The following is a 27,230-nucleotide window of genomic DNA, read 5'->3' as shown; positions in this document are numbered from 1 at the left end:
CGGCGGCAATTCAGCGGTGGGTACACCAAAGGCGTGGGACCAGCGGACCTCCCGCAGCATGCCACCAAAAGCCGCTTGACTGCTGTGCTTGGGGCGGCAAAATACATAGAGCCGCCCCTGACTCAGGGGAACAAACTTTGTGCCCAGCAGTAAGTGTTTGCAGGATCCAGTCTGAATCCAAGTGGGAAAGGTTATTATGTTCTAATCTGCTGCTGCCCCTCGCTCAGATGGAAGCAAATGTCTCTCAGCTACATGTAGAAAATCATTTCTCAATGCATACTATACTAACACTTTAGTAACAGAGTGAATAGACTGATTTCTTGCATTTGTGTGAAACACTTCTCTACCTAACTGCCATCTGGTACACATTAATATCATCATATAGCTATAGATTTCTATTACAAGGAGTTCTCCATGTATTTGTAGCATATGGTTCAGGAACGCTTTTTGTAAAGAATGTGTCCCTCAGGCATATCTTTCCCCTAGATTACCGTATTAAGAAATGTTTTTCCTTAACTATACTTATTACATTACCATAAAATTGCCCCTTGAACACAGCTAAATTGAAAGTGTCTGCATGGAGATGGGGGCACAAAATGCATATCAAATACAGGTATAAATTATGACTGCTATTTGGCGATGCTTTCTCCTCAGTCCTTATCAAGCTAGGACTAACTGCTTTCTTATGTTGAGTGCAGCATTATTTGTAGGGCTGATCAAATATTGTACAGTATTGCAGTGGTTGAATAGGGTGTCAACTTGCAGTCTGGAACCCCGTGAATACTGGCACTATGGTTTTGTATTTAGAGAAAAGAAGGCATGGAAACTCATAACTTCCACTTTCTAGGTTGTTTGTGTCCCGTTGCTTCTGTTATTTCTTTGGGATGAGCACAGGAGCCTATCGGCATAAAATGGTATGGTCGAAAAGCCTTACAGTTCCAGTATATTCCTAGTTTAAGAAGGCACATATTTTCAGTAGCTGGCTCCGTACTAGTCCCTTTGCATAGAGGCAGCTGTTTGGAATTCTTGGAGACAAGGCAGCAAATTTGGTTCAGAATCCATCCATGTAACTGTTACCAATATTTCCAGGAATGCTCTTGGCTTTATAGAAATCTTTAGAAGTGGATAACCACTTAGCTTCTCTTTTTTTATTTAAGCAAAATTAAAAAAAGCTTATTTAAACAAAATGAAGCCTCTAATTTGCAGTATTTTAGAAAGACAGATAGTGGAACCACACTTCCTGTCATGATAGATTAAAGAATAATACAGTGCCCTTGTCAGTATCATCCTTCAGCCTGGGGTACACTGCTAAATTAATCTTGTTAATGATTAGCTGTAGCATCTCAAGACTAGATCCATGGTAAAAACACTAGAGCTGACCTCCTTTCCTGCAAATTGTATCAGTTAAATACAGGCAATAGTTACATGCATGTCTTGTGTTAAATATTGTTCAAAGTGCTGCTGTGTGTAACCCTATGTGATGACTCAAAGGACCTCCTCAAAAATATAGGGAGGCACAGAGACATTTTCTGTCTCTCCACAATAATTAATATTCAGTAGAGCACCTTTACATCATAGCAGGAACTTAATAGAGCTGCTACCTTTTCACTGAATTCATTTGCAACTCAACCTTGTGAGGTGGATAAAGGACTATTTAACCCACATAGATCAGTTCTCCACCATATCCCAACTAAATCCCACTTCATGTGAAAATTGCCTTGTGCCTGGCTGGCCATGTCTCATGAACATGTTTGTTAATCTGAACCATGTCAAAGGTGATTGCCACAACCTGTATAGTTAAAAACAGCAATAATGATCGCAGAATCATTATAAAACTCCATGGAACTATAAGATTTAAGATTGTCTCCTGTAGTGCACGGTAAATTGCAGTAGCCTGCATAGAAAACACAATGTGGTTTGGAGCCAAATAAACAGCGTGAAAAAAGCTTTTCTTAAGCAGGAACAAATTAAGGTTTGAAGGTGCCTGGATTGATTTTTTTTAAAATAGTGTTTTATCCTTAAAGGGGGGTGGGGGTGGGGGCAAATCTCACCTGGAGACTGCTGCAGGGGCCACTAGAGTCAGTAGATCATGGTCATGAGACAGGGGTATTGACACTTGTGTTCCTGATCTAGATCAGGTGAGTGGAGCCAGGACCCAATTATCTGTTTTTTGCCAGCACTCCTACTCCCATTACAGGGACCCCCTTTTGATCATGCTAATGCGTCCATTTGGGCAGAGACCACTCCAGAGTATTAAAGTAGTGTTAGCAAATCACGGAGCTTATGGCTTTTCAGAAAATTGATGCCATCATGAGAACATGGTCAGGTCCTGGACAATCTGTCCTGCCCCTGAGAGCACGAGGCAGGGATCAGCTGCCCTATCCCTGCTACAGTTAAGCTGTCATTCTCCTTAAGAACAGCAGCCTTGTCTACAGTAAATTTTCACCAGTTTCACTTTAAGTTGGTTTAAAACAATCAATTAACGTAAAACAGTGTGGACATGCTTAATTCAGTGTAAACCAGGCTCATATTGTTTTAGCTCAACACCCTACTGAATTAAGCTAATTGGACTGAAATTGTAGAAAGCATGCCCACGGCACCATTTCAACTCAATCAGTTTTAACCAAAACCTTTAGGTAAACCAGTGAAGTGTTGACTATAGTCAAGGCCCATGTCTCCCACTGACACAGGCACACACATGCCTGCTCTGACTACTCAGAAAGTAGTTTCTCTCACAGCTGCAAAAGATTCAGATGCTACATTTCCTTTGGGCAATGTTGTGAAAGGCTTTTGAAACATTGCTTGGTTTCAAGAAACCTTTCCAGCATTCACAAAAAACAATGCTTATTTTATGCTCCTGAGTGACTAATGTGTGGTGTCTTCCCTAATTGTATTTGTAATGTAAACACAGGCCACTCCAGTTCACTAGTTCCAAGCACCACCACTTCTGACTCTCCAGCTCAAGAGGGTTATGATACTAGGGGACGTATGCTGGATTGGAAGGATCCGGTTGGCTCATCTGAAAACACAGATCCATATGCGGCAGTCTCATCCCATAATCACCAAGACAAGAAGGGTAAGGCCTTGGAAATGAATCCAGTGGTGGAGGGGAGGAGGGAGTGACTACAGTGTAACTAACTGCTTCCAGCTGGATCATGGTAGCCTGTAACAAAACTCCTGCACTGTAATTAAAAGCTTATTGGAAAGGCGGAAACAAAATAACCAATCTTAGACTTAGTTCTCGATATTCACTGACTAAGGAAACCACACAAAACAAATGTGAGTGAGACTATGTGTGACTGGGGAAGTGTGGATTTAACCCTGTTTAAGCGTGATCTTCATGAGTTAATGATGAGCCACTTCCACTGCTTTATATTATCATTAACACACGGAGCTTCCATGGTGCCTTCCATCCAATGGTTTAAAACCACTCAGCATACTGTAATTAATTTAGCCTCATCGCCCTGTAAGTTAGATAGGGAAACTGAGGCATGTAGCGATTTAGTGGCCATGTTTTTAAATGTATGTATGCACTGAAAGATGCAGAGAAGTGCCAGGTCAGATTTTCAAAATCACCTGGAGCTAGATCCATAAAGGGACTTAGGCATTAGGCGCTTTGCCACCTAGTGTAATCCTCAGCCTTGAGTTAGGTGCCCAGGCTTCTTATACAATGCATAGGGAGCATTAGGCATCTAAAAAGAGATTCTCAGAAGCCAGCAAGCTGAATGGAGAGCTGCCTTTGCAAGCCAATAGGAAATGGTGAGACGGGGATGCAATTTAGGCCCTGCTGCTCAAAGTTAGGTAGGCATCTAACGCTGGGCCAAAGGGAAGCACCTGGCTCCATTTGGGATTCCAGGTAAACCCTCTCTTGAAGTTAGGAACCTAAGCCAGGCTCGCCATTTTCTCATGAGAGCAAGATCTCCCCACCTTTATACCAATAGCCCAGTGATTAGAGCACTCACCGAGACCTGAGGCCAAGTCCTCGTTTCAAATCAGGCAGAGTGGGAATTTGAAAACAGGTCTCCTAAGTGACGGGGAGTGTCTGGGTATTCTAGAACACTCACACCAGCCAGCCTGACCCAAACATTCTTGATCAGGTAGCCCCCAGCTGTCTTCTATATGGGTCCTGATCGGATAGGCATGCTCTGAGAATGCCCAGCAGATGAGATGGATGGAGAACGCCTCACTTGCGCATCCCACCATGGCTCAGGTATGAGCATCAAGGTGGCATCAGGAGTTGAGCAATTTTGCACGTGAACTAGTAGGAACTTAGGTGTTGAGGAAGCATTACTGCAGAAACATAGGCACCTGCAGGATTACGCAGCAGCTATGGGAAGGTTTTGATAATCTCAGTGGCTGCTAAATGTTTGACTTTAGCACCTAAAGTGGCAGTAAGACATGTAAGTCCTTTTGTGAATCTAGCTCTTGGTGTTCAACACCCCCTGAAAACAATGCTTTTGTAAAATCCCACTAGGTGTCTATCCGCATCTTTAGGCCCCTGAATACCTTTACAAATCTGGACATAAGGAACTTGCCGAACATGCAGGAAGACTGCAGCATGAAATAGAACTCTGGGACTTCTGATTTCTCATCCTGTGCCTTAAATATAAGAGCATGCTTCTGCCAATAAGTAATTGCTGGTTCCTGCAGACCCCATCTTCACATTCATTTCTTTGTCTTAGTTCTTTGATTGGCCCATCTCTTCTCACTCCAATATTATGGTAGTAAACATCAATCAGAACCTCAGAGTTTGGGATTACTCCAAAGTGAAACCCTTGACAAGTGGCTGTAGTAATCCTTCGTGAGCCTGCAAGCTTCTCATACATTGCTGCTGGGCCACCCTGCCTTTATGGGCCTTGTGCTTTGATTTATTGTAAAAGCAATTAGCTCTTGCTATGGTAACAGCTGCAGAAATGTTTGCTTTTCTGTCTGCCATGTACTTAAAGAAAGCAAAACAAAATGACTCAAAATGATAATGTGTGATTTACCTTGAATCCTTAATTCCTCTGGTCAATAAATCTGGCACACTGCAAATGGCAGATAAGTAATTGGCTTCTTTTTGTTCATCTCTCTTGATAATACACACCATTTTGAGCAAGTGCTTCTGTTCCTTCTCTACTACACTACCCCCAAGAGAAAGTGTTGGCCTCCTCCCATCCACTTAGACAGATGTGTTTACCTTTAACTAGGCCTGTATCTGTAATGGGGAAGGGATAACGCCTGGGGGCTAGCCAGCTCCTCAGCTGGTGGACATTGGTGTAGCTCCATTGATGTCTATGGAGATATGATGAATTACACCAGTGGAGAATCTGGTCATTAATGTGCCACGGAGGAATGCAGAGGTGTATGTTAATATTAATGGCATTTGTTCTGTGTGGTTCCATGCATCACAACTGTTTTGCACAGCAGTACTCTTAATGGTCAGAAGGCTACTTCTTAAAAGCATCTTGTATGCCAGGAGCAGCTTTCAGAAGAGCGCACAGTGAAAATATTAATAAATGTATAGCTGTTGGGTTGTAAGCCTTTTTGCTTCTAGTCACTGACTGATGAGGTAGCTTGCACTGTATAGTTACCTCCCCAGGGAGCGACGGTTACCAAAGAGTCTTCTTAGCACTTGACAGGGTCATTTAAATATCATGCATTCGTTGGGGCTTAATGATGAATATTGATAAAGCTGGAAGTAGTCTACACACAAACAATGGTGGCAGAGGTGACCGCATGGTTGTTTACCATTACCATGTACTTGTGTGCTGTTACTCCTTGCCTTGCCCAATCAGACCCCAGTTAGGTCCAAAATTACTATTGATCCAATATTTTAAAGGGCAAAGGAAGGAGTTGTTATGCAAAATTAAACCAAACAAGGTTACGTTTAATATTCATTTATAAAGTTTTTTGTTTTTGTTTCACTGTTAATTTTTTCCCCTTCACACGTTTACAAAAAAAAACAAAAATCTCTTTTATGTTTTTAACATTTTCCTTTTGTTTTGCAAAGTGCTGTGTGGTGTGGTTGTGTTTATTCCTTTGGAAGGTATTTTCTTTCTTTTCCTGCACTCACAAACGACTTCACTCTAATTCTACTGAAACCACTTGCTACTTTATTTTCTGTGACACTGGTGCCTTGATGATGTCACATCCATATGTTCAGCTGTTAATTCAGCACAGGCATCTTGGGGAATATCTGCGGGGGTGCAAAGAGGGGGTTCTTTAAATGGGTTGACTCATGGGAATGTGACATTTGTGTGCCACAGCTTTAGTAGCTAAATATACTCTGGAATTGTTGTTTCTGAGATACCTCACATTTCCTGCCAAAATGAAAATGTGTAGTGCACTTCATAGAGTACTCCACCATTTTTTCTTCTCCCAGCCCTCTCCAAAAAGAACACATTTCCAGAGTGTGCTTTTGTTTGTTTTTTCTTGCTGTGTTTTAATTTAATTCGTTGTGTTTCTCACCTTTGTCAAAACAGTAGCTCCTCACCTTGCAGTCTAACCTTCCCTTCTGCTGCCATTGTACTTAGTCTCCCTCCCTCAAGTAATAAAACCAAGCTCCTTGTGTGGAATATTCCAAGGCTTTACCCTGTTCACTTTGAATCGTACGACAGTGCTGTATCTATGTATGGTCCTATTAACAAAATGGGGAGTAGATACATAAATCTACTAGAGGGTATAAATGAAGAAAATGAAGTAATTTTCTTCAACCGTAACTGACCTTGCCCTTCGTTACCCTACTGGCCCTTGTCTACTGTCTTCTGTCCTTGCTGCCTTTCTTTAGAAATGCCTGATATCTTTCAAGTCCTAGATTCATTAACACAAACACAGTAAACACTCTGTTTTCTCTCTCACTTGCTAGATGGTTGGAGCCTGCCCTTTAATCAGATTCATAAATTAGATGCAGTCGTGGCTTCTACTTTCTTGGTTTTGCCAGTTTTTATTCTGTCTAATTCAAGCAATAGAGGAGTTAACTGCTTAGTCCACTGAAAGATTAAAGTCCAGGGGTTATTTTTAGCAGTTTTAATATTTGTCTCTTGCCATGGTTAGGTGACCCTGACACCCTTCCTCTCTTAACAAACTTTTTGTTCAGTGTCTACACCTCAATAATAGTACAAAGCTGATTCAAAATAAGAGGTGAGGTGTACAAATGACAAGAGTAGCCAGTACATTAATTAGGCTGTCAGGGATGCAACTGTAAATATTATATATGTTGGAACCTCCTTTTTTCAGCTTCTCTTAACAATATTTGCAAACCTGTCTCTGTCACACAGTTTCTGTGCACCATTCTGAAGTAGTCAGCTAATAGCCACAGGGAGGGCAAAGATTTTACATTTCAAGAGTCTGTCTAAAAGAAAACATTTCCTTTTGTAGGAATAAGGTAGTGCTGTTACTATTATTACTACTATTTGAATGATTTACTGAGTGTTGACACTATACTTAGCCTGGGGAGTTCACAAAAATAAAGCCAGACTCTGCTCCAAAGACCCAAAATTATGTGAGGTTTCAGGTACTGTCATGATAGGAGGGATTGAGAAGGTAGAAATCCAACTGGGGTTTTAATGGTTATTTACTGAAATCCTGTTCACATTGAAATGAAAACAATAACAACCTACAGTAAAGATGGAGGCTCAGCTTCATTTTGTATAAATTGAGGCTAATGACGCTGTACCCCTTAGCAGCATGGGTGAATTTGGCCCAGAGAGTACATTTAAATTTACTCTATTTTTACATGAATTTATTTTGATTTATTCAAGGTATGGAAGGATTCCAAACATGTTTACAAACGAGCGGTAGGGGAATTCCTTATTATCTTGCTGCCATTTTGTAATAACTCAGAAGTGGATTCTGTGTAGCACAGAATTTGTCCAGATCATCCTTTGAGTTCAGTGTTGTCTTTTCAATTTCCAAGGTCAACAAAATATTCCTTAGCCAGTCATAGTTATGGGAATATCAGAAGTGACTGACCCTTGCTAAAAATTCACTTTAATCAACGAAGTAGCTGCATGCACAATCATTTCCAGGGAGCCAGGAAGGAGACTTGTACTGAAGATGTACATGACTGGAGTAAGCACTACAATTACACCAGTTGCTCTAGATACCTGTTTTTAGTATCCCTGATCAAAACCAAACCCTTGTCCATACAATACTTCAGTTTCACAACATTTCTAACTATGAAAAACAGAACCTAGATGCTGGAGAAGCAGTGAAAATAAAGACAGTCAGGGCTTACCCTTTAATTTGTTACTCTGCTGGTGGAATTCTATTCCTAGACTGCAATCAATTAAAACAGAGATATAAAAACAGTGTGACAGAGTGGAGAATCAGCCCTGACTATCTGTATCTCCATTGCTTCTCCAGCATCTATCAGCAGTTTGTGGAGAGAGGTTTGAAATGAAGTTAGTTATAATCCAAGTAATATTCTATTCCATACTGGGATTTCAGTAAAGTGTCTTGAGATTATGCAGGATTTAGTCTGTTTAAATCTTTTATGTATCTCCATGTAGATTAAGACATAATTATTTTTCACATTTGAATTTAAGTAGAGGTTGTTTAGAGGAACCTATTCCTAACAAAACCCAATAGATTTTTTTTTCTTTAAAATGTTCTTAAGTGAATTAGCATCAAATTGTTGTAAACAGCCACGTTTATAAAAGGAATAGTATTCATGTTTGTCACATAATGGGTCTTCATCGGAGCTGTAAGAAATTTTCTTTTAAAATAATCAAATGCTTGTCTGGAATAGTCCTAATAAGTGGCTTGTCTTGGGGAATTGGATGGCTTGGGGATTTGGCAATGGGATTCAGAACTTTTCGACTCCAGTTTGACTGCGAACCAGGTCAGTACTAACAATATAATCACCATATAAATGGAGTTAATGGTCTCAGAGCAGTTCCTAATGGACAGGTGTCCTCATTGCAAAAGCCACGATCATAACTGGCAGCCTCAGCAAAAGGGTTGACAGCTAAATGGAGCTGGAAGCTGAATTATCCTAACACCTCAAGAAGTGGTCCCTGCAGTTCAGATTTAGGCACATTAGCAGAGCAGTGTGGAGAGGCTTTTACCGGTGACACTTCTGCTGTGTGTCCAGAACCATACAATATAATTTTTTCGCCTATTGCATCTTTCATCGCAACTCTAGACCAAAACATGGTAGAATAACAGTAGTCACAGAAGGGTAATAATTAATAGCAAGAGACAGAAATTAAGGGGTATAGGTGAGAGAGGAAAAGAAACACTTTCAGCTGAAAGTGGAAATGAGATGGGAAACTGATACAAGAGAGAGATGAAGGAAGGCTGTTCCAGACAATAGACTGTCTTAAGACTTTATTTCAATGAAACGTTCTCAAGACTGTATCTGACAGATGGTGGAAGGAAAGAGAGCAGACTACTGCAAGGTAAGCAGAGGAGATGAGAGATACGAGGTTCATGAATAAGTTTTAACACAAAAGAGGGAGGCGGTCATGTAATGCAGAATAACAATTTAGTAGCATCTCCCTTAGCTCCTGGCTGAAACTCTTTTAGATCTTCATTTGAATCACAAAATAATTGATTCCCCAACTGATACAATCACAAAGCTTTCTAAACAATATGTGGACTCCTTTTGGAGTTGTAAGAAAGAAAGCAAAACTTTCAGCGCTAAAAGATGGGAGACGAGCAGGAAGACAGCCGGGAACCACGCTTTCTGCAAAATGCTGTATCTGGTAACCAAGATCATACATGGAATTGCCTTACACTTGACCACAGTAATTAATTTTAAATCAAAACAGTTCTACAATCTTTCTTAGCTAATTATGAAATCCATCTACCCTTCCAGCTAATTGGTCTAACAACTGAGGAACCATCAGTAACAATGTATGTATCAGCTCAAATAGCAACAGAAACCTGTCAGCCTACTCCGAGGATAAAGATGAAGATATGAAAACAAAAGCTGCCAACTTAACATGACTTCTGGGTCTCCCTGGAAGAGTGGGGAAAAAAAGAGCTTTTTATCTGAAAGAACATCCAAACTACTGGATCTACAAGTAAAACATTAAAAACGGAGCTCATCAGGTGTCAAAAGTGGCTTCAGGAGACGAGTTCTCCCCCAACCTGTAATTATCCACTTACATAGCTTTAAAAGCCTGCAATCCATTGTAGCCACATTTGACAACTGACAAGCTCTATTTTTAAGGTTTTCCTTTTTACTTTTAGCTGTAGTAGCTTGGGGGGTCCATTCAGAAAAAAGCTCTTAGAATTAGAGTTTTCCCCTCTTTCAGGGAGCAAGAAATAAAGATCTCCCTCCACCAGGGAAAAACTGCAATTGACACAGGACTTTTCTCCATCTTTGCAGCAAAAGATGCTGCATCCAATTCAGCAAAAATTAGGGTACCAGATATATTTCCTCAAGGACTACGTTCACAGCTGCACTCTCCTATCGGGGCAGCTGCATGATGGAGCACAAAGGGTTTGACTTTCTGATTCTGGGGCCGGTTCTACACTAATCCTGAAATATTTTCAGATTGGGAATGGCTGTAAAGTACATTAACTGGGCTGTGGCCCCACACGGTCATCACAATATCAGAAAATGGCTAGTTGGAGGCAATGAAGTAAGTGCTGACTACACCAGCTCTATGATAATTATAATGGCTTTATGCTAATTGGGGGGTTATCAGGCAGCACAAAGAGGTCAGGTCTCCAGGAGAGAATCTGGGCTTTCCAACTTAAAAACCATGAAAAGGCTCTAAAATTCAAAGACACTTTAGAGCAAATAACATAACTCTAAAAAGAGTCTTAAAGCACCTTTTTGTGTTAAATTAATGCCAGTATATAATTAAAATGGCAATACTTTGTTAAATTAAAGCTATTTGAATAATTCATTTTTCTTATTAGTTATATAGTATGTGCTTAGATTCAGTGATTATATTAATTAATAGAGAACATCTTCTGTAATAATTTTATGACAACCCAAGTGTTGATTGAGAGCAGCCTACACTTTCCATATAGCCTACAGATTATTTACTAATTGCATAATCCTAAATGAAATACCACTTCCATTCTTTTCATGGCGATAAACTTGCCCTGACCATTTTCAATAGCCTTTCTCTGCTGAAATTCCCAACTATTGATCCTTACACTGGATTAGGATTATGAAAAAAGAGATAAATTTAGATGTCTTCTTTCACTCAAGGATGTATCTTAGTTTCCTGATTAATGACTAACACACTTAATTATGAAAGTTTAAGTAGCATAATTCACATTTTGCCATGGTTTATTTTATTTAATATTAAACACAGAAAGCCAGTTGCATTGCACCTGATAAGCAATCTCTCCTACAAATGTCCTTGATTCAGCAAAGTACTTCAGGCTGCAGGGTCTGAGCAGGATTTTCCCTGCAATTGCTCCTGGTGGGTATCAGGCGCTGTGGCATTGGATAGCACATCTGAGAGCCAAGAGACGGTCTCTCCTGTGCTCTCAATGCCCCTTCCTCTCCCCCCACCATCCCTCCCATGGAGGAGAAAGAAGTAGCAGCAGCCTGACTGAAATGCAGAGGGATGAGGAGCCTGTGCAGTTTCATTCAGCCATCTTGTGCATATGCACTATGATAATAATTATGTTTAAGAATACTGTTAAATTTAGAAATGTAATTTAATAAGTTTACAATAGATTAACCATCCACTAGCTCATCTAGAAGCAACATTGTTCATAGCGGCGATTACTTACCCAAGAATTCCTTTGTTATAGCCATGAAACAAAATACAACCTCCCACCACAACTCTTTTGCAGTTGCTAAAATTCTGTATTTCGACTATTAAAGGAATTAACCATCTAAAAATGTAAGTAAGTTCTCTGCACTCTAAATGGAGGCTATATATCAAAATGTCTCTAAACATAATGGGGCAGATCCGCAGCTGATGTACATTGCAGTTTACACCAGCTGAGGAACTGCCCCAATAAAGTTAAAAAGGTTGGCTGGAACAAGTATTTGCTGCATCTAAGCAACTTCTTGTAAGAGAATTCCAATAAACCGTTTACCCTTACCCCGAGTACTTCAGTCATTGCTGGTGAAAAAGGATGTGATCACTAAGCTTCTGGCATTCATTTTACTATCTAGTCCCCAGAGTCCTCAACTGTGGCCGAGGAGCACACAGCCACAACTCAGGAGAAGCGGATAGTGTAAAGCCACCATACTGCTCCCTGCATCTTGGTCAGAGCTGTGTGTTGGGCCACAACTTTCCCATATATCAGAGCTGCTTGAAGGTTGCTCTTACTTACGCAAGGTGGCCAGTAACCCCAAAGGACTCTTAAAACTATCCAGGGAAGCCCCAGCCACATTCCCTGGGCTGACTGAAGAGGAGGTGTCATTAGAGCCACCACACCAATCTTATGCTACAGTAGCATTCATCTGCACTGGAGTGATTTTTCATAGACAGTTAAGGCAGCTTTGTCTCTCCTGATGAATTTCTCAATTTTCTATCAGATTTATTTACTAATTATTTCCCTTAAATAAATACTAAATTCTACTTTGTAGGAGATTTTAATGCTATATTAAAGTTAAATCTCTCCCTCTAAATCTCTTAGCTTCTAAGATAGGTGTAATACTCATCTCAACTCACGCACCAATATATACCTTGCTAGAAGCCTAGGATCTCAACGACCAGAATTACAAATGGAGAATCCTCTTTTATACATATTAAAAAAGTAAAGCGTTTTTTCACTAAACATCGGAGCAGATCCTCAGCTGGTGTAAATTGTCATATGAAACTATATTTTAAAATAAATGGCAATTGACAGCAGTCTCCTCATGAGTTTTTGAGAAGTATTTAAAGCATAGAATTATTGTTTCATATATGGTACAGCTATTTTATCAGAACAGTCAATCCTGGATAAGAAACTGTACTCCTTTTAAGGACAACTGAGGACGGGTATTTTTCACGAAACAACAGCTCAAATGAAAATGCAGCTTGATAACATTATCACATCTAGGGCCCAGGCAGTTCTTTTGTATGCCCAACAATGATTTTTTGAATTTGAAAATAAAGACCCCTGAATGCTTCCAAAAATATGCTATCCCACTAATGATTTGTCTATGATACTTACAATTGTGACAGAAGAAAACAATGGCGTATTTTTAAAATTCTCTTAAAAAAACCCCAAACCCTATGTTATTCTTGCCCATATACTCCTATCCAAACCCCCCCCCGCTCCCTGTCCCCTGACTGCCCCCCCCAGAACCTCCGCGCCATCCAACTGACCCTCCACCCCACCCTTATGATGCCGCTCAGACTGACAGGAGCTCGCAGCTCCGCTGGAGCCAGCTGTGCTGCCCACATGGCAGCATAACTACAGGGAAAGGGGGACAGCAGGGGCTGGGCAAGACGGTCCTGTGGGCCGGATGTGGCCCACGGGCCATAGTTTGCCCACCTCTGCTCTAGTAGTACATAGTTCCATAGAACCTGTTTGTATTACTGGAGAAATCTAATTTCTAACATCATTTTAGAGCCTCCATCATGTTCTACATTTCTTCATGTGTATTCTTTATTTGACTGGCACCCAATCAGACTCTCTCAATGGCTCCATGTCTAGTTGGCAGCTGGTATCAAGCGGAGTGCCCCAGGGGTGGGTCCTGGGGCTGGTTTTTTTCAATATCTTCATTAATGATCTGGAGGATGGCATGGATTGCACCCTCAGCAAATTTGCAGATGACACTAAACTGGGAGGAGTGGTAGATACTCTGGGAGGTAGGGATAGGACACAGAGGGACCTAGCCAATTTAGAGGATTGGGCCAAAAGAAATCTGATGAGGTTCAACAAGGACAAGTGCAGAGTCCTGCACTTAGGACGGAAGAATCCCATGCACTGCTACAGACTAGGGACCAAGTGGCTAGGCAGCAGTTCTGCAGAAAAGGACCTAGGGGTTACAGTGGATGAGAAGCTGGCTATGAGTCAACAGTGTGCCCTTGTTGCCAAGAAGGCTAACGGCATTTTGGGCTGTAAAGTAGGAGCATTGCCAGCAGATGAAGGGACATGATCATTTCCCTCTATTCGGCATTGGTGAGGCCTCATCTGGAGAACTGTGTCCAGTTTTGGGCCCCACACTACAAGAAGGATGTGGAAAAATTGGAAAGAGTCCAGCAGAGGGCAACAAAAATGATTAGGGGGCTGGAGCACATGACTTGAGGGAACTGGGATTATTTAGTCTGCAGAAGAAAAGAATATGGGGGGATTTGATAGCTGCTTTCAGCTACCTGAAAGGGGGTTCCAAAGAGGATGAATTTAGACTGTTCTCAGTGAGAGCAGATGATAGAACAAGGAATAATGGTCTCCTGTTGCAGTGGGGGAGGTTTAGGTTGGATATTAGGGAAAAAAAATTTCACTAGGAGGGTGGTGACGCACTGGAATAAGTTACCTAGGGAGGTTGTGGAATCTCCTTCCTTAGAGGTTTTTAAGGTCAGGCTTGACAAAGCCCTGGCTGGGATGATTTATTTGGGGATTAGATGACCTCCTGAGGTCCCTTCCAACCCTGGTATTCTATGATTCTCAAAGAGGAGCACAAAGCAAGTTTAGACTCTGTAACTTATTCGGTATGCTCTCACCATTGAGCTGCTTGCAAGCACTACAGCGACTCTGCAGAGATTTAGGGAATCAGAATCCATAATAAAGAACATAGCCGTTTTTGCAGATGACATCCTGCTTTATCATCACAAAACATTAGTCTCCATTCAGTGCCTTAAAGAGGTCTTGAAAGCCTGCAGCAGTCTGTATATTTTTTGCTAAATATGGCCAAGTCAAAGGTGATGTGCTTAGGCACTCATTCAGCAAGACGCTAATTAATTTTCCATGCCAGTGGTCCTCTGAGAGATTCATATGCCACAGGGTACAAATCTACAGTTTAACTAAGATAATATTGCTAAAACTGCACCCCCTTGTAAATATCTGACATCAAGACCTTCAAAGATGAAATAACTTGGCATTATCTATGTTTGGCTGAGAGAACTTAATAAAAATGAATGCCTATCCCCATGTGATGTATTGAGCTACATGTCCACCCCATGCTTCCACCTACATGGCATTAAAAAGACCTAAACAGAATATGCAGCAATTTTATATGGCATGGAAGGAGACCAATAAGCAGCTTGTTGAACCTCCAAAGACCAAAAAAAGAAATCCTCTCCATGGAAAATTCGGTAGTAGATCAGACCACATCCTGTCCTAAGGAACATTTACAGATATGCAAGAAGCCTACCAGGTACCTTGGTATAACACCATCATTCTCATTGACTTCCATGGCATGCAGGCTGCCAGGTTTTCCTCCAGGAGAGGAAAACGTTGATTTTAAAAAATGAACAGAAACAGAAGCTTTACAAAAACAACAAATCCAAAGAGGAAAATTTGAACTGGATCCTGAAATAAATGGAAAGCCGGGGAAATTGTTTGAGGATGACGATTGGGAGCATACTGCACATAACAGTGTCTGGAGACCTGGGACTGGGCAGGAAGCCATAGAGAAGGGAAGTGTAAGAGTCAAGGTGAGAGGAGTAAAAGGCATAGATGAGAATTTCATTAGAGGTACAGACAAAGCAATTAAGCCGTGACATACAGTGGTGAAAACAGATTTGCAGACTTGGGAGATCTAGGAAAATAGAGTCAAGAATCAACATTATAAGCAATAGAGGGGAAAAAAAACATGTCTGAATCATGGCATAAGATCAAGGCCATCAAGTTGTGCTTCTGTTTGGGCCTCTTACCCAACAGAAATATTGCTGTATTTGAGATATTTAATAAAATAAAGCTAGATCAAAGGCAAAAGTTTACTTGCTCAAGGCAGGATAGAGAGTGTGGAATCTCTGAAAGTGCTAAAAGATATGCATAAGCAAGTATCATCAAGATAAATATGGTGGACAAGTTTAAAGGTAGTGGGTGAAGGTAGAAAAATGCAGAGGACCGAGAATTTGACTATTTATAGAGTTCCATAGGTGAAAGGGTTTCAGTGTGCAGATGGAACCACCAGCCCAGTTGGAGAATGAAGTGTGAGATAGATGGGAATAGTACATGACAGGATGTCTAACAGAGAAAATGTTCAATTGCATACCTGTGCCACACATGTGCGAGAGAGCGAGCGAGCGCGCATACCTGTAATTATTTCTGTTACTCCATTGTCTGGATTTGAACTGGTGTAACTGATCGTAGAATTCAGCTCCTGGTCTTCTATTTTGAGGTGGGAATGGAAGTGTAGATATAAAGAGGTGTTTCTGTAGCGTGGGCATTGCCTCAAATTCAAAATGATTTAATACTCACTGAATTTATTCAAGGTCATAGGGCGTGCAATAAGGAGAGAAAAATAACAAGCATGATATCACCTATGTACCAACTATTTTCTCCTCTCCACCTGCTTGCTTCTGTCCTCTAATTATTTCTAAGACACAGTCATCCAATCTTTCCTTTTACTGAACAATAAATAGGAAAATATGTTTTGATTCACACATACAAGGCTTTAGAGTAAAGCTTTGAGATCAGGTCCTTTACCATTAGTGGAGAAGCAACTAAAATTTCAACAACCGTATTTGGCTTTTATCACAAAATACATAATAAATATTGTGATTTTAATTATATGAAGGATTCACAGACGTCTCACAGATTTTCAAACAGTTTTCCCTTTCGCCCTTTCTTTGCAAGAGCAGAGCTAACTTAAGGCCTGATTCTGCAACCCTTATACACAGACATAGTCCAGTTGAAGGCACAAGGACCATCCCCATGAACTAAGGGCCACTTGCATGAGAAAAGGTTGCAGGATCAGTCCTTTAGTTTTTTGACAGCTTAACAGCACTCTTGATGGACTTCAGAGGATTTGATGTACAGGGCACAATCTTATTAATTAAACATCTGGGTATTCAATAGATACTTCATTAATTAGTTCAGCTGTGCCCTCTTCATTCACACTAGTAGCTTGCCTTAAAAATATTACTTTCATGTTTTGACTTGAAAAGAGGATTGGAGTGGATGAGGAATCCAATTTATGATTTTGGGTCACACACACACGATGATGAAAAATTAACCCCGATTCTTCCTCAAGTCTGCTAGCCAGAGCAGATTCTAGTTTCATAGAGCTATGCAGAGCTACTTATGCTGACATTCAGCAAACTTGAGTTTTCCCCACTGTTCAGAGAGGTCATAGATCAGAATAGGCTGTGTGGAAAGAGAAGAAGCGCCAGAGAATTTTTCAATGACAGCTTCTCTTTTCTTGACACTGCACATAAGAACTGCCTCGGGAGCGGCACAAGGCCTCCCAGAATACATAATGCCTACTGCTGCCTTCATATAGGAAAAAAGCTCAATTTATTCTGTGCCATGAGAGGAGTTAACATGCAGTGAAACGGGAATGGCTAAGATGAGCGATGCACATTGCATGCTACAACAATTACTCTGGAGCCCTGAAATCATACATATTCACAGAAGCACATGTAAATCTAGTTCAACTCAGCTGTGAGATGATCCCCTGAAGTAAACTAATAAAGAGCAGCTAAATATCTTTAAGCTCATCTCAAGCACTGTAGAAAGATCCTAAAATGTGCTCACAGATTCTTTTACATCAGAAGAAATTTAGACTTTTTCTAAGAGGCTTGTATTTTAAGATGCAAGGCAGCATAAAGTTTCTCTCTTCAAAGAAAAAGCTACAAAGGAATTAGTTTTCCTGAGGATTTGAATTTTATTATACATTTTGTTTTATCTTTTGCAAGCGCCCATATTTTATTTTTTTATAGGAAACACAATTGTTATGCCTTTTCTTATCAAACACACGCATCTAAAATTACCTTTGCTCATGGTGAAGAGTGAAAGGGGAGAAGTAAGTACAGTACTAAAATCAGTAAAATTCACAATGAACAGCCACTGAATACCATTAGTCATTGGGGGAAATGGTGTCAGGCAATTTCTACTGTAGGGACTTGCCTTATGTCTAACCTTTGGGACAAATTAAAGTGTACAGATTTCAGAGCTGTAGTTTCTCTCTCATAAATAATAGATCCAGTGGAATATGTACTTTGAACCTAATGTCATATTTAAAAAGGTCAGTAAATTAGTTCATTTGTGGAGGTACCACTCACAAAACAGACTATAAAAAATCCAGACAGGCCAGGCCTCCAGTCTTTACTCAGACAAACTTCCTACTTATTCAGGCAAACCTTCCACTGAAATCAAATCCCTTTGATTTCAGTGGAAGATTTGCCTGAATAAGAACTTCCGGATTGGGCTTTTAATTCATAACTACGTTAAGAGCTTTTAAAGAGAGAAATTATTTATAAAAATATTTCTCCTTAATGCTAGATCTTCAGTATTGTACAGTCAATAGAGCAAACCCATGCTTTAGGATTTATGTGGCTGCTATAATGCACACTAAAAATGGATTGCATGCCTCCCATTGAATTAAAAGACTGTACAATGACATCTCGCCTAAGGAAGTTTTTTTAGGTCAGCATGCCAGCTGTCTGACCTGGGACCTTTAGAACGCTCATGGTGGAGAGGTTTTTTTACATTTGACCCTTACATTTAAGACTATCATTCATTACATTTTTTCCTTCTCATTATAAGCAAAGCCATGCATGTGCACCTTCTCCTCTTGTCGGACACAATCACCTTTTTTTCATAGTGAGTTAGGCTGAAAGTCATTCATCAGGAGGGTTAGGGGCATTTAATTTGGATCAATTGGAAGAAGGAAAAAAACACCTTCAAAAACCAGTAAACAAGCCCTTCTTGGAGGGACCACTATTGAGATTAGGGACAAGTAATCACAGTCTCTCCTTTATGCTTGATCAGAAACGCCAATGCTTTTCAAATTGCACTTCATGTTATTAAAGACACATAGTCACTGGATTTTTTTCGTAGTTTTCTGGCCTTGAAATCTACAAAGCTATGAAATATATACAAAACTTTATAACTGCGAACTAACCTCATCCTTCCCTGCAGGATATGTGCACACTGTTTTGATATTGCAGAATTTCCTCAGAAATGCTGGGCTGCTGGTATAGGTTGTTCAGAGAGTGAGAGAAATCAATCACATAAAACTTGCATTTGCAAAGCTGTATGAAAACAACAGGGCAGTGGTCCCCATTAAAAATTTATCCTTTACCAGCGATTTTAACAAGAGTGTTTTAACTGTTGGCAAATAGTAACTTTTCTTATATATAAATGGTGAGATTGGCAGGCCCAGGAGAATGGATACTGAGTATAACTGCACTGGGCCAGTGGAACAGAAGGAGTAGAAGGAGGGGGGAAGCAGGTTGCTTATTTGTCTCCACGATGAGGGGCTCCTACCAGAGTGGTAGATATCAGATGAGTTGTGGGTGAGATTGTGGGCTTCCTGACCTTGAAAGTGTTCCTTCAAGCAAAGTAATTATATCAAATAGCAAAAAAAAAAATTGGAGACCATGGCTATTCCCATACCTACTATCAACTCAGATTTGGATGTGCAGTTTAACTTCAGCAGATTATTTTGTGACACATATTTAGGGAAGCGAAAAAAACGCTTAAAAATACCTTGAGAGGCTTTCCAGACCTGATATAGAATTTATCAGCATGTGAATGTATGTAAATACAGCACTAACACTTGAATACACATATTGAAAACCCATTCTTTTGTATCCAGAAATTATATTTTAAAGCCCATAAACACAAACATTCATATTGAACCAATACCACCACTCTTTGTGCTAATTAACTCTAATGCAGAGAGAGGTACACAAACAACAAACAAAAAGCTGGTACTAAACAAAAAATGTGAACAGCAGGTTTTCCTCTTTTTTCAGGCTCACCTTGCCCAATGTGCAGCTATGCCTAGCTCCCAATAAAACCTTAAGTGATTCGAAAGGTAGGGCGGAATGGAAGTGGGCTGAATCCCATTCAACCACTGAGTGTATCATGTCAAGATGTGAAGCTCAAAATAGCTAAAATGGGTACAACTCATTGGCTGCCTCCCTGCCATGATGTATTCAGTCACTGAAACTTTATACCCAATTAGTAGTTTCCCTTTATCCCTGCCAAAATATCATATATCATTTACCATCTCTAAGTTCCATTTCCGTGTATGCCATTGCCAGCGGTTAAGTTTAGTACTTTACCATCTGGTCCACATTATACTGGGAAACAAGAAGATGACAGCTTCCTGCTGAGATAACCACATAGCCTCATTTCACTTTTGGTGTGGTCATCCTGTTTGTCCGGGGTGCAGCTCAGAGTATAGAGATCTCTTTTAATACAGATTACAGTTAACAATGGTATTGAAATGAAAATGCATTGTTTGTTGTGACAGGTAGCTAGCTTTTTCATGTGTTCTAGTGACGGGAGCAGATTTTGCCTTCAGTTACATGTGTGACCTCCATTGACTTCAGTGGGGTTGTATGTGAGGAGATGAGGTCAGAATTCAGCCCCTTGTATTTATGGAATGTCTTTTCAATAAGCTATTCAAACCAGAAAAATGAGCTAGTTCGTTTTTGTTCACCAAAGCAGTTGTGATGAGTTCACTGAAATATCAGACTTGCCTTCACCATAAAGCAAACTCCAGAATCTATTTTTAGGGGACTCTGACTCTAGGGCTTTTCTTGATGGTTTGCCATCTCTATCCGTGATCACAGACAAGACAAACAAACTCAGGCTTGTACATGGGAGACTTTTTTTGTCTTTTTTGACTGAATGTAATAAAAAAGAATACAGAGAGTTTTTGTTGGATCTGTGGTCACTGGGTCTGCTCTCCACAGATGCCTATTAATCACTTCACTATGGAGAAGACACATCCATCATATCATAACAGCCTAGAAACAAGAAAGCTGGTGAACTAATAGCAAGACAAAAAATGGAAGAACCATCACATTTTATATTATGGCTTGGGCTTTCCTTGTTCAAAGTTATGATTTTGCTTTGGTTCTTAGTATATCATACTTGAACAGTCTGATTTATGACATTGATTGTTTCTTAAGAGGTGTTTCTATTGACTTCGGTGGGATCAAGCCCTTTAAACACAGCTTAGCTAAGGTACCTTATATGTTTTTTTGTATAATGTAGGAATGATTAGTTGGGCTTCAGAAGACACAGTTTTCAGAGTACACAGTACAACTGCATTTTAGTGTTGAAGACATTAAACCTATGGATGATTATTACCAGGCCAGTAATGAACCAGTGCAGATAAAATAAGAATTCATCTGAGCTTTGTCCATCCCTCATGTCAGAGCTGAAACATTTTGAAGTTTATGAAACATTTTTCTTAGGTCCCCATTAAAAACCAACCACCCAACTCACTACTTTAGTAGCATGTTCTCTTGGGGGGTTAAGATGGGCCATGATGCCTGTTTCTGTCCTCTAACACTGGGTCTCCTCTCCTGAATGCAACTTGCTATCATGATGTAGCAAGTTATCCTTCTGCTAGACCTCTAAATCTCACCCCTCTGCATTTAAATGGCACTCTGGGGTTTCCTCACAATTTATGCATGACTGTATATAGAGTAGAATGATAAATCCCAGAGGATGTGAGATCACTCTCCTTTCATTGGATGAGCAGCTTTGATGGAAAAGTAAGAAGAGATGATCCTGCATGCTCCAGGATTTTACAGTCTCAGAAAGTATTGGGCATAAATCCTGAGGACACACAGAATTATTTTCATATTTTAAATTGGTAAGATCAACAGGCCCAGAAAAATGAATACCAGACACAATTGCACTGGTTCAGTGGAAAAGGTTCCCTTGAACAGGAGGAGGAGGAGAAGGAAGAGATCAGGTTGATTACTGTCTTCATGAAGAGGAACACCCACCAAAAAAGTGAGGACATCAGATGACTAAACTGCCCCTCAGTCTCTCAAGAGGATAGCATAGCTGATATGGGGAAAGGGATGTATTCAGGAGGGAGAGTACTAGCCTGGTTCGAGGACCGCAAGAGGTTTTGTTAAATATCAATATGATTAGATTCTTAATTACATGTAGGCCCTGATCCCTAAAGGTGCTGAGTACTCATATCTTCAAGCCTATGACCTCTGACGCTTTTGAGGTTTACTACCGCAGTGCTTTCTCCTAAGATTTATTTGAATGTATTCTGTAAATAACATAAACATGTCCAGGGAATGGTTTGTTATCATTTATGGAGATCAACCTGCACATGCTATATGGAAATAATATGAACATATTTGTAGGAAGATCTTTCAAGTTTATCTAAAGATAAGGTTGCGTTTGAAACAAAAGAAAAACCCTTCTAATACACTTATAATCACATCAAATAAAATAAGCAATTAATGTTCATATTTAGAATGACGAGCTACTCAGGTCATTTTAAAAGTAGCAAATAATATTTTGTATAAGAAATTTGTTATGGTATCATGTATTATAAAATTAGCAAAACTCATGTCCAGAACATCCTATGATCTTGTTTTAAAAAAAACCTCAGTAATTAAGTGTACCAGCACATGATGTAGTACTAGGATTTTAGATAATACATAGATTCAAGCCTTTTCAATACAATGAAGTCTTTGCAGTTTATCTGCTAGGTCTTTAAAGGTTTAGATTGGATGATGACTTGAACCCCTTATATGCTCCAGATTTTCAAGAGTCTAGGTTCTACATTTTTGTCCATTATTTTTCTGCTTATGTTAATATTTTGAATTATTACTGTTCAGAAATGCCACTGGAAACCACTGTTCTCTCAATAGCCACTGAACAAGGAATGCATGGGCAGCAGCACAGTAAGCTTCCTCACACTGTGCCCCCAGTGTCCTCCTAGAGCAACTGTGGCTTAGTGTGAGGAGATAGTTTAGACCAGGGGTCGGCAACCTACGGCACATGCAAAACACAGCACGCAAGCCGATTCTGAGTGGGACGCAGCTCCCTGCCGTGGTCCCGGCCCCCAGCCCCACTCAGCCCCCCCGCCCACCACTCTCCCCTGCAGGGGCAGGAGGCAGAAGCTTGGTTCTGCGGCAGCCAAGCTTCCCCACTCCCCCGCTTCTTCTCCCAGCGTGGTGCTTTCCTGCCCCTCCTCCTCTCCTTCCCTGCGCCAATCAGCTGATGGCCCTAGCGAGGGGGAGGGGGAAGAGCGGCAGCGTGCACACAGCTCCGTAGAGGAGGCAGAGAGAGATAGGGACGGAGCCTGGGAGAAGGCGATGGAACAGGGCATATCCCTTCCAGCCCCCTGCCTTGAGCCGCTCAGGGCAGGGGGCTGGGAGCACCCCCATGAGCTGAGCACCCCAGCCTTCTGCCCTGCATTCCCCACCCCTCTGCCCTGAATCCCCCCACCCCAACACACACCCATCCCTCTGCCCCTACACCCCCACAGCCCCATCCCTCTGCCCTGAACCCCCCCATTTAGCCTTCTGCCCTGAACCCCCACACCCCAACACACACCCAGCCTTCTGCCCTGCACCCCCACAGCCCCATCCCTCTGCCCTGAACCCCCATGCCCCAACACACACCCAGTCTTCTGCCCTGCACCCCCACACACCACCAGCTCTCTGCCCTGATCTCTGAACCCCCCCCCATACCCCAGCCTTCTGCCCTGAACCCCCTCCCCCAGCCCTCTGCCCTGACCCCTGAAACACGCCCCCCCCAGGTCTGGGGTCCCGACCGCAGGCCCTGATCAGCCCTCTGTCGGCCTAGGTGAACAGAAACCCAGGCTGGTTGCATAAGATCAGCATTTTAATTTAATTTTAAATGACGCTTTTTAAACATTTTGAAAACCTTGTTTACTTTACATACAATAGTTTAGTTATATAATATAGACTTATAGAAAGAGACCTTCTAAAAACATTAAAATGTAGTACTGGCAAGCAAAACCTTAAATTAGAGTGAATAAATGAAGACTCGGCACACCACTTCTGAAAGGTTGCCGACCCCTGATAGAGTAGACCCATCCACTCTGCCCCAGTCTCTTGGGACTGCTACTAATGGTGTTGAATATTTGGGATGTGCATTGGTAATAGATTGAGATCATCCCCTTGTTTCAGATAAGGTTTTGGTGGTGTTCCCTCCTAATACTAGAATGCAAAACACTCATAGCCACTACGTTTTAGTTTATTTTACTTTATCTGTGCCCTGAACTTCATTAATTTGTGGTCAAATCCTGCCCACCTTAAATCATATGATTAAAGCTAAAGTTGTTGGGATTACTCAAGTAAGTAAGGCCAGTTGGATTTGACCTGTGATCAAAATAACCCATTTTATTAACACAACATTGTATCCAAAAGATCCACACACTTAGAGCAAAGCCACAGAAACTGACCTTGGGCTCTGTTATGACAAAGCTCTCTTTCAGAGTTTATGAAGATTTGGGCAGAATTTAGAACTCATGAAAGTGAGACTCTAATGGCACTGGCTCAAGTCAAGCTGCCTCATGAAATTGTACCAGTGAAGAAAAACTCTGACCTCTAGCACCATTACTATTCTGCACAGCTCTCTGGAGCACACGTGGCCACTCATTCCGAATTGTGGTGTGGTTTTGTAATTTAAGTTGTAATGATTCAGAATCCATTTGTAATATGATAGTGATAGCGAGGTCCCATACAGTTTTTGGATACAATAGCAAGGGCTCACTATATCACAAGTATTCAGAGGTGCTACCAAGCCAAACAGCAGCAAAACTGTTAGATGAATGAAAGAATTTGAAACATAATTGTTTCATTTTTATTTAATCTGTTTATTCCATTTTCTTATCCTCGTTTAAAAATATTTTTGAGCAAACTCAGGTGAAATAAGAAGCCAAGTAAATCAATATCAAAGTTTTAACTTTAGCTGACAAAAGCAAGGAAATGTAAATTATGGGCCCAGTTCTGTAGCTGCTTTGTGCACTAAGTTCCAGTGGTCTGATCTACATGAGTCACCTGTGAAATTGGATCCTGAGGGCTGAAGCTGGTCTTAGCTCAGCCCATTGTGCCTAACAGCATATATGTGGATATGACTTAACTCATTTCTCACCATCCTTGCAACACCAAAGTAATATTTTGCATTTAAAATGCTTTCCATTTCTGAGTGTCCCTCTGAGGATGTCAATGCACTTTACAAATATAAATGAATTTGGTCTGAAACACCCTTCTGGGGTAAGTAAATACCCGTTTTACAGTTGAGGAAACTGAGGCCCAGAGAGTTTAAGTGACTTCTCCAGGGTCACAACAGGAAGAGTGTAGCAGAGCAAGGAATAGAATCCAGGTGTCCTCATTTCACATCCCATGCCTTAATCACTAGACCATGCTTCCTGTCAGTAAGGCACAAAAAGATTTGCATTTTGGCTGAAACTTTAACTATGAACTTTCATACTATTGTTGGTCTAAGCTCAACTATAAGGCCAGATTCTACCATATATATTCACATTAAGTATTGCTTGTGGTAAAAGGGTGGCAAAATCTGTCCCTTAAAAAGCTTCTGGGGCTTCTTGGAAGAGTCTGAAAAGCATTTAATTTGAAGATTGTTTCTACTTACACATTGTTTTCCCTTTGGGAGTTATTTTACTTACCTTGTTCTTTTATTATAAAGGACATTTACATGAATTCATGTAACTCTCAGGATCTTTGTTTCTTAAGGGATCGACTGCTCCTGCTATTTTGTTCCCCACTTGAAATCACAATCCTCTGTCACAACACAAGTAATTTCCATGGCAACCAACTGTGATGTCACAAGCAGGAGATTATGATTTCAAGAACAGTTCAGCTTTTAAAATTCCTGGTTTGTATGCAAATATCATTTGTCCACTTACACACACTAATTGAAATGAGGACAAGTATGCTAAGTAGAATTGAATCTAGACAGAATGCTTATCAATGCTTTCCATGAGGCAACAGCAGCATTTCAGTGGTATTTTGAAAAAGTTTGCTGGGGTTTTTTGCACTTGGTTCTAATTCTGGACCACAGCTATCTGCCTACTAAATACATAAAAGACAGGATTCCTGAAACCATTGATTTATGACATGAAAGACTGGTATCTTCACAAAGTCTTGTGAGGCCTTCGAGGTACATTTTCTCTCTCACTATCTCTCTCATAATAAGAACATTGTTTACATTTCCTCAGAGTATGCTTTTAATGCACTTGCATTTGCACGCTCTCCAGAGAAGGGAATGGGGTATTTGAGTTGTGGTTTTTTAAACTACTTTGTCAGGCACTTAGGATCTGACAGTTGCGACTCCTTCTCACTTAGCATTAAAAGAACCCAACAGGTTCCGCACCTGCATTTGATTAGCGTGTGCTGGCTTGGTGCACAACTAAGTAGGGAAAGGAAAAGCAATGTTCTTTATATGTGCAATATCTTGGTTAATGTTCTGTAGGATTATTGACTGGTGCATTCACATCATTTTTATTAAGTTGAGGATATTAACTCTACTGAAGAAGCCTACTATGACAGCACGCCTTAGGAGCAATAAGACGACCTGACAACATCTCTAAGCACAGTGCAATGCCACAAAATCGGCTTCTCACTGTGTGTGCTTTTAGCCAAAGCAGCAAAGAGAATCCAGCATATTTACCTATTTAGAACAGGAGAGATTTAAAAAAAAAATTAGCAGTGACACTTGAAATCTGGAGGGTACTTTTAAACATGTTCTGTCTCAATGTATTTCAGTGTTGGGCTCTCTCTCTCATAGTTACTCAGGATATAAATACTCTATAACATCCCTGCTGCAGCCCAAACATATGACACCAGCTTCCAAACCTTGTGACAGAGACAACAAGTAAATAGCAGGGGAGAAAACTTGAAAGCATGTGAGATTCATTTATGTAACCTACATAAAGCTTCTGACTCCTCAGCTTTTTCAGTGTCGGTGATTTACTGAAATAAAATGTGGGATAACATTAGGTGGGAGGAGAGATGGGGTTGAGGGATGGGGGAAGGAATATATGCTATTTCTCAGCCTGCGAGACAGTCCTAACTAAAAACCCTGGGTGAAATCCCAGCCCTGCTAAAGTCAATGGGAATTTTGCAATTGACTTCAGTAGGGCCAGGATTTCACTTCCTGATCTAAATACCCTGGAATTTCGGGGGTATTTTGAAAGCTGATCTCTGATACAGATCCAAATTCTGCAAATGGGCCCTGTCTTTATAAAGACTGAACCCTGAACACCCCCCCTGGGCTCCAAGTTGTTCAAGCCTGGATCTTAATTCAACAGCTTGAGTTCAACTTTGCTCAAAGTGAGTTCCAGCCAGCAGGTACAGTATGGATGTGAACTTGGGATAGTTAATGAAAAGCTGAGAACAAATAAAATCCCCAGTTAATGCCTTTGAATGGAATAGATACATTAAGAAGCTTTTCCTGTT

The 27,230-nt window shown here is 40.7% G+C and overlaps 1 protein-coding gene across 18 annotated transcripts in view; it reads left to right on the top strand.

Moving 5' to 3' along the window:
- The window catches only part of SEMA6A (semaphorin 6A), a 133,073-nt gene that overhangs the window by 101,797 nt on the left and 4,046 nt on the right, over nt 1-27,230 (top strand). For 10 of the 18 annotated variants that reach the window (XM_042854656.2, XM_042854655.2, XM_005300148.5 and 7 more), the window contains one exon: nt 2,912-3,076. The exons of 6 other annotated variants lie outside the window; for them this stretch is intronic. In XM_042854656.2, the coding sequence (XP_042710590.1) occupies nt 2,912-3,076 (165 nt within the window). Of the gene's footprint in view, nt 1-2,911; nt 3,077-4,474; nt 4,607-5,992; nt 6,189-27,230 lie in introns of those variants that run through there. 2 more of the 18 variants (XM_042854658.2, XM_024103874.3) reach the window with 2 other exon arrangements.

This window comes from Chrysemys picta, chromosome 6 (genome assembly GCF_011386835.1).
Source record: "Chrysemys picta bellii isolate R12L10 chromosome 6, ASM1138683v2, whole genome shotgun sequence".
NCBI lineage: Eukaryota > Metazoa > Chordata > Testudines > Emydidae > Chrysemys > Chrysemys picta.
The sequence above is the reverse complement of the archived record's forward strand: the minus strand, read 5'-3'. Positions and strand labels throughout refer to the sequence as shown.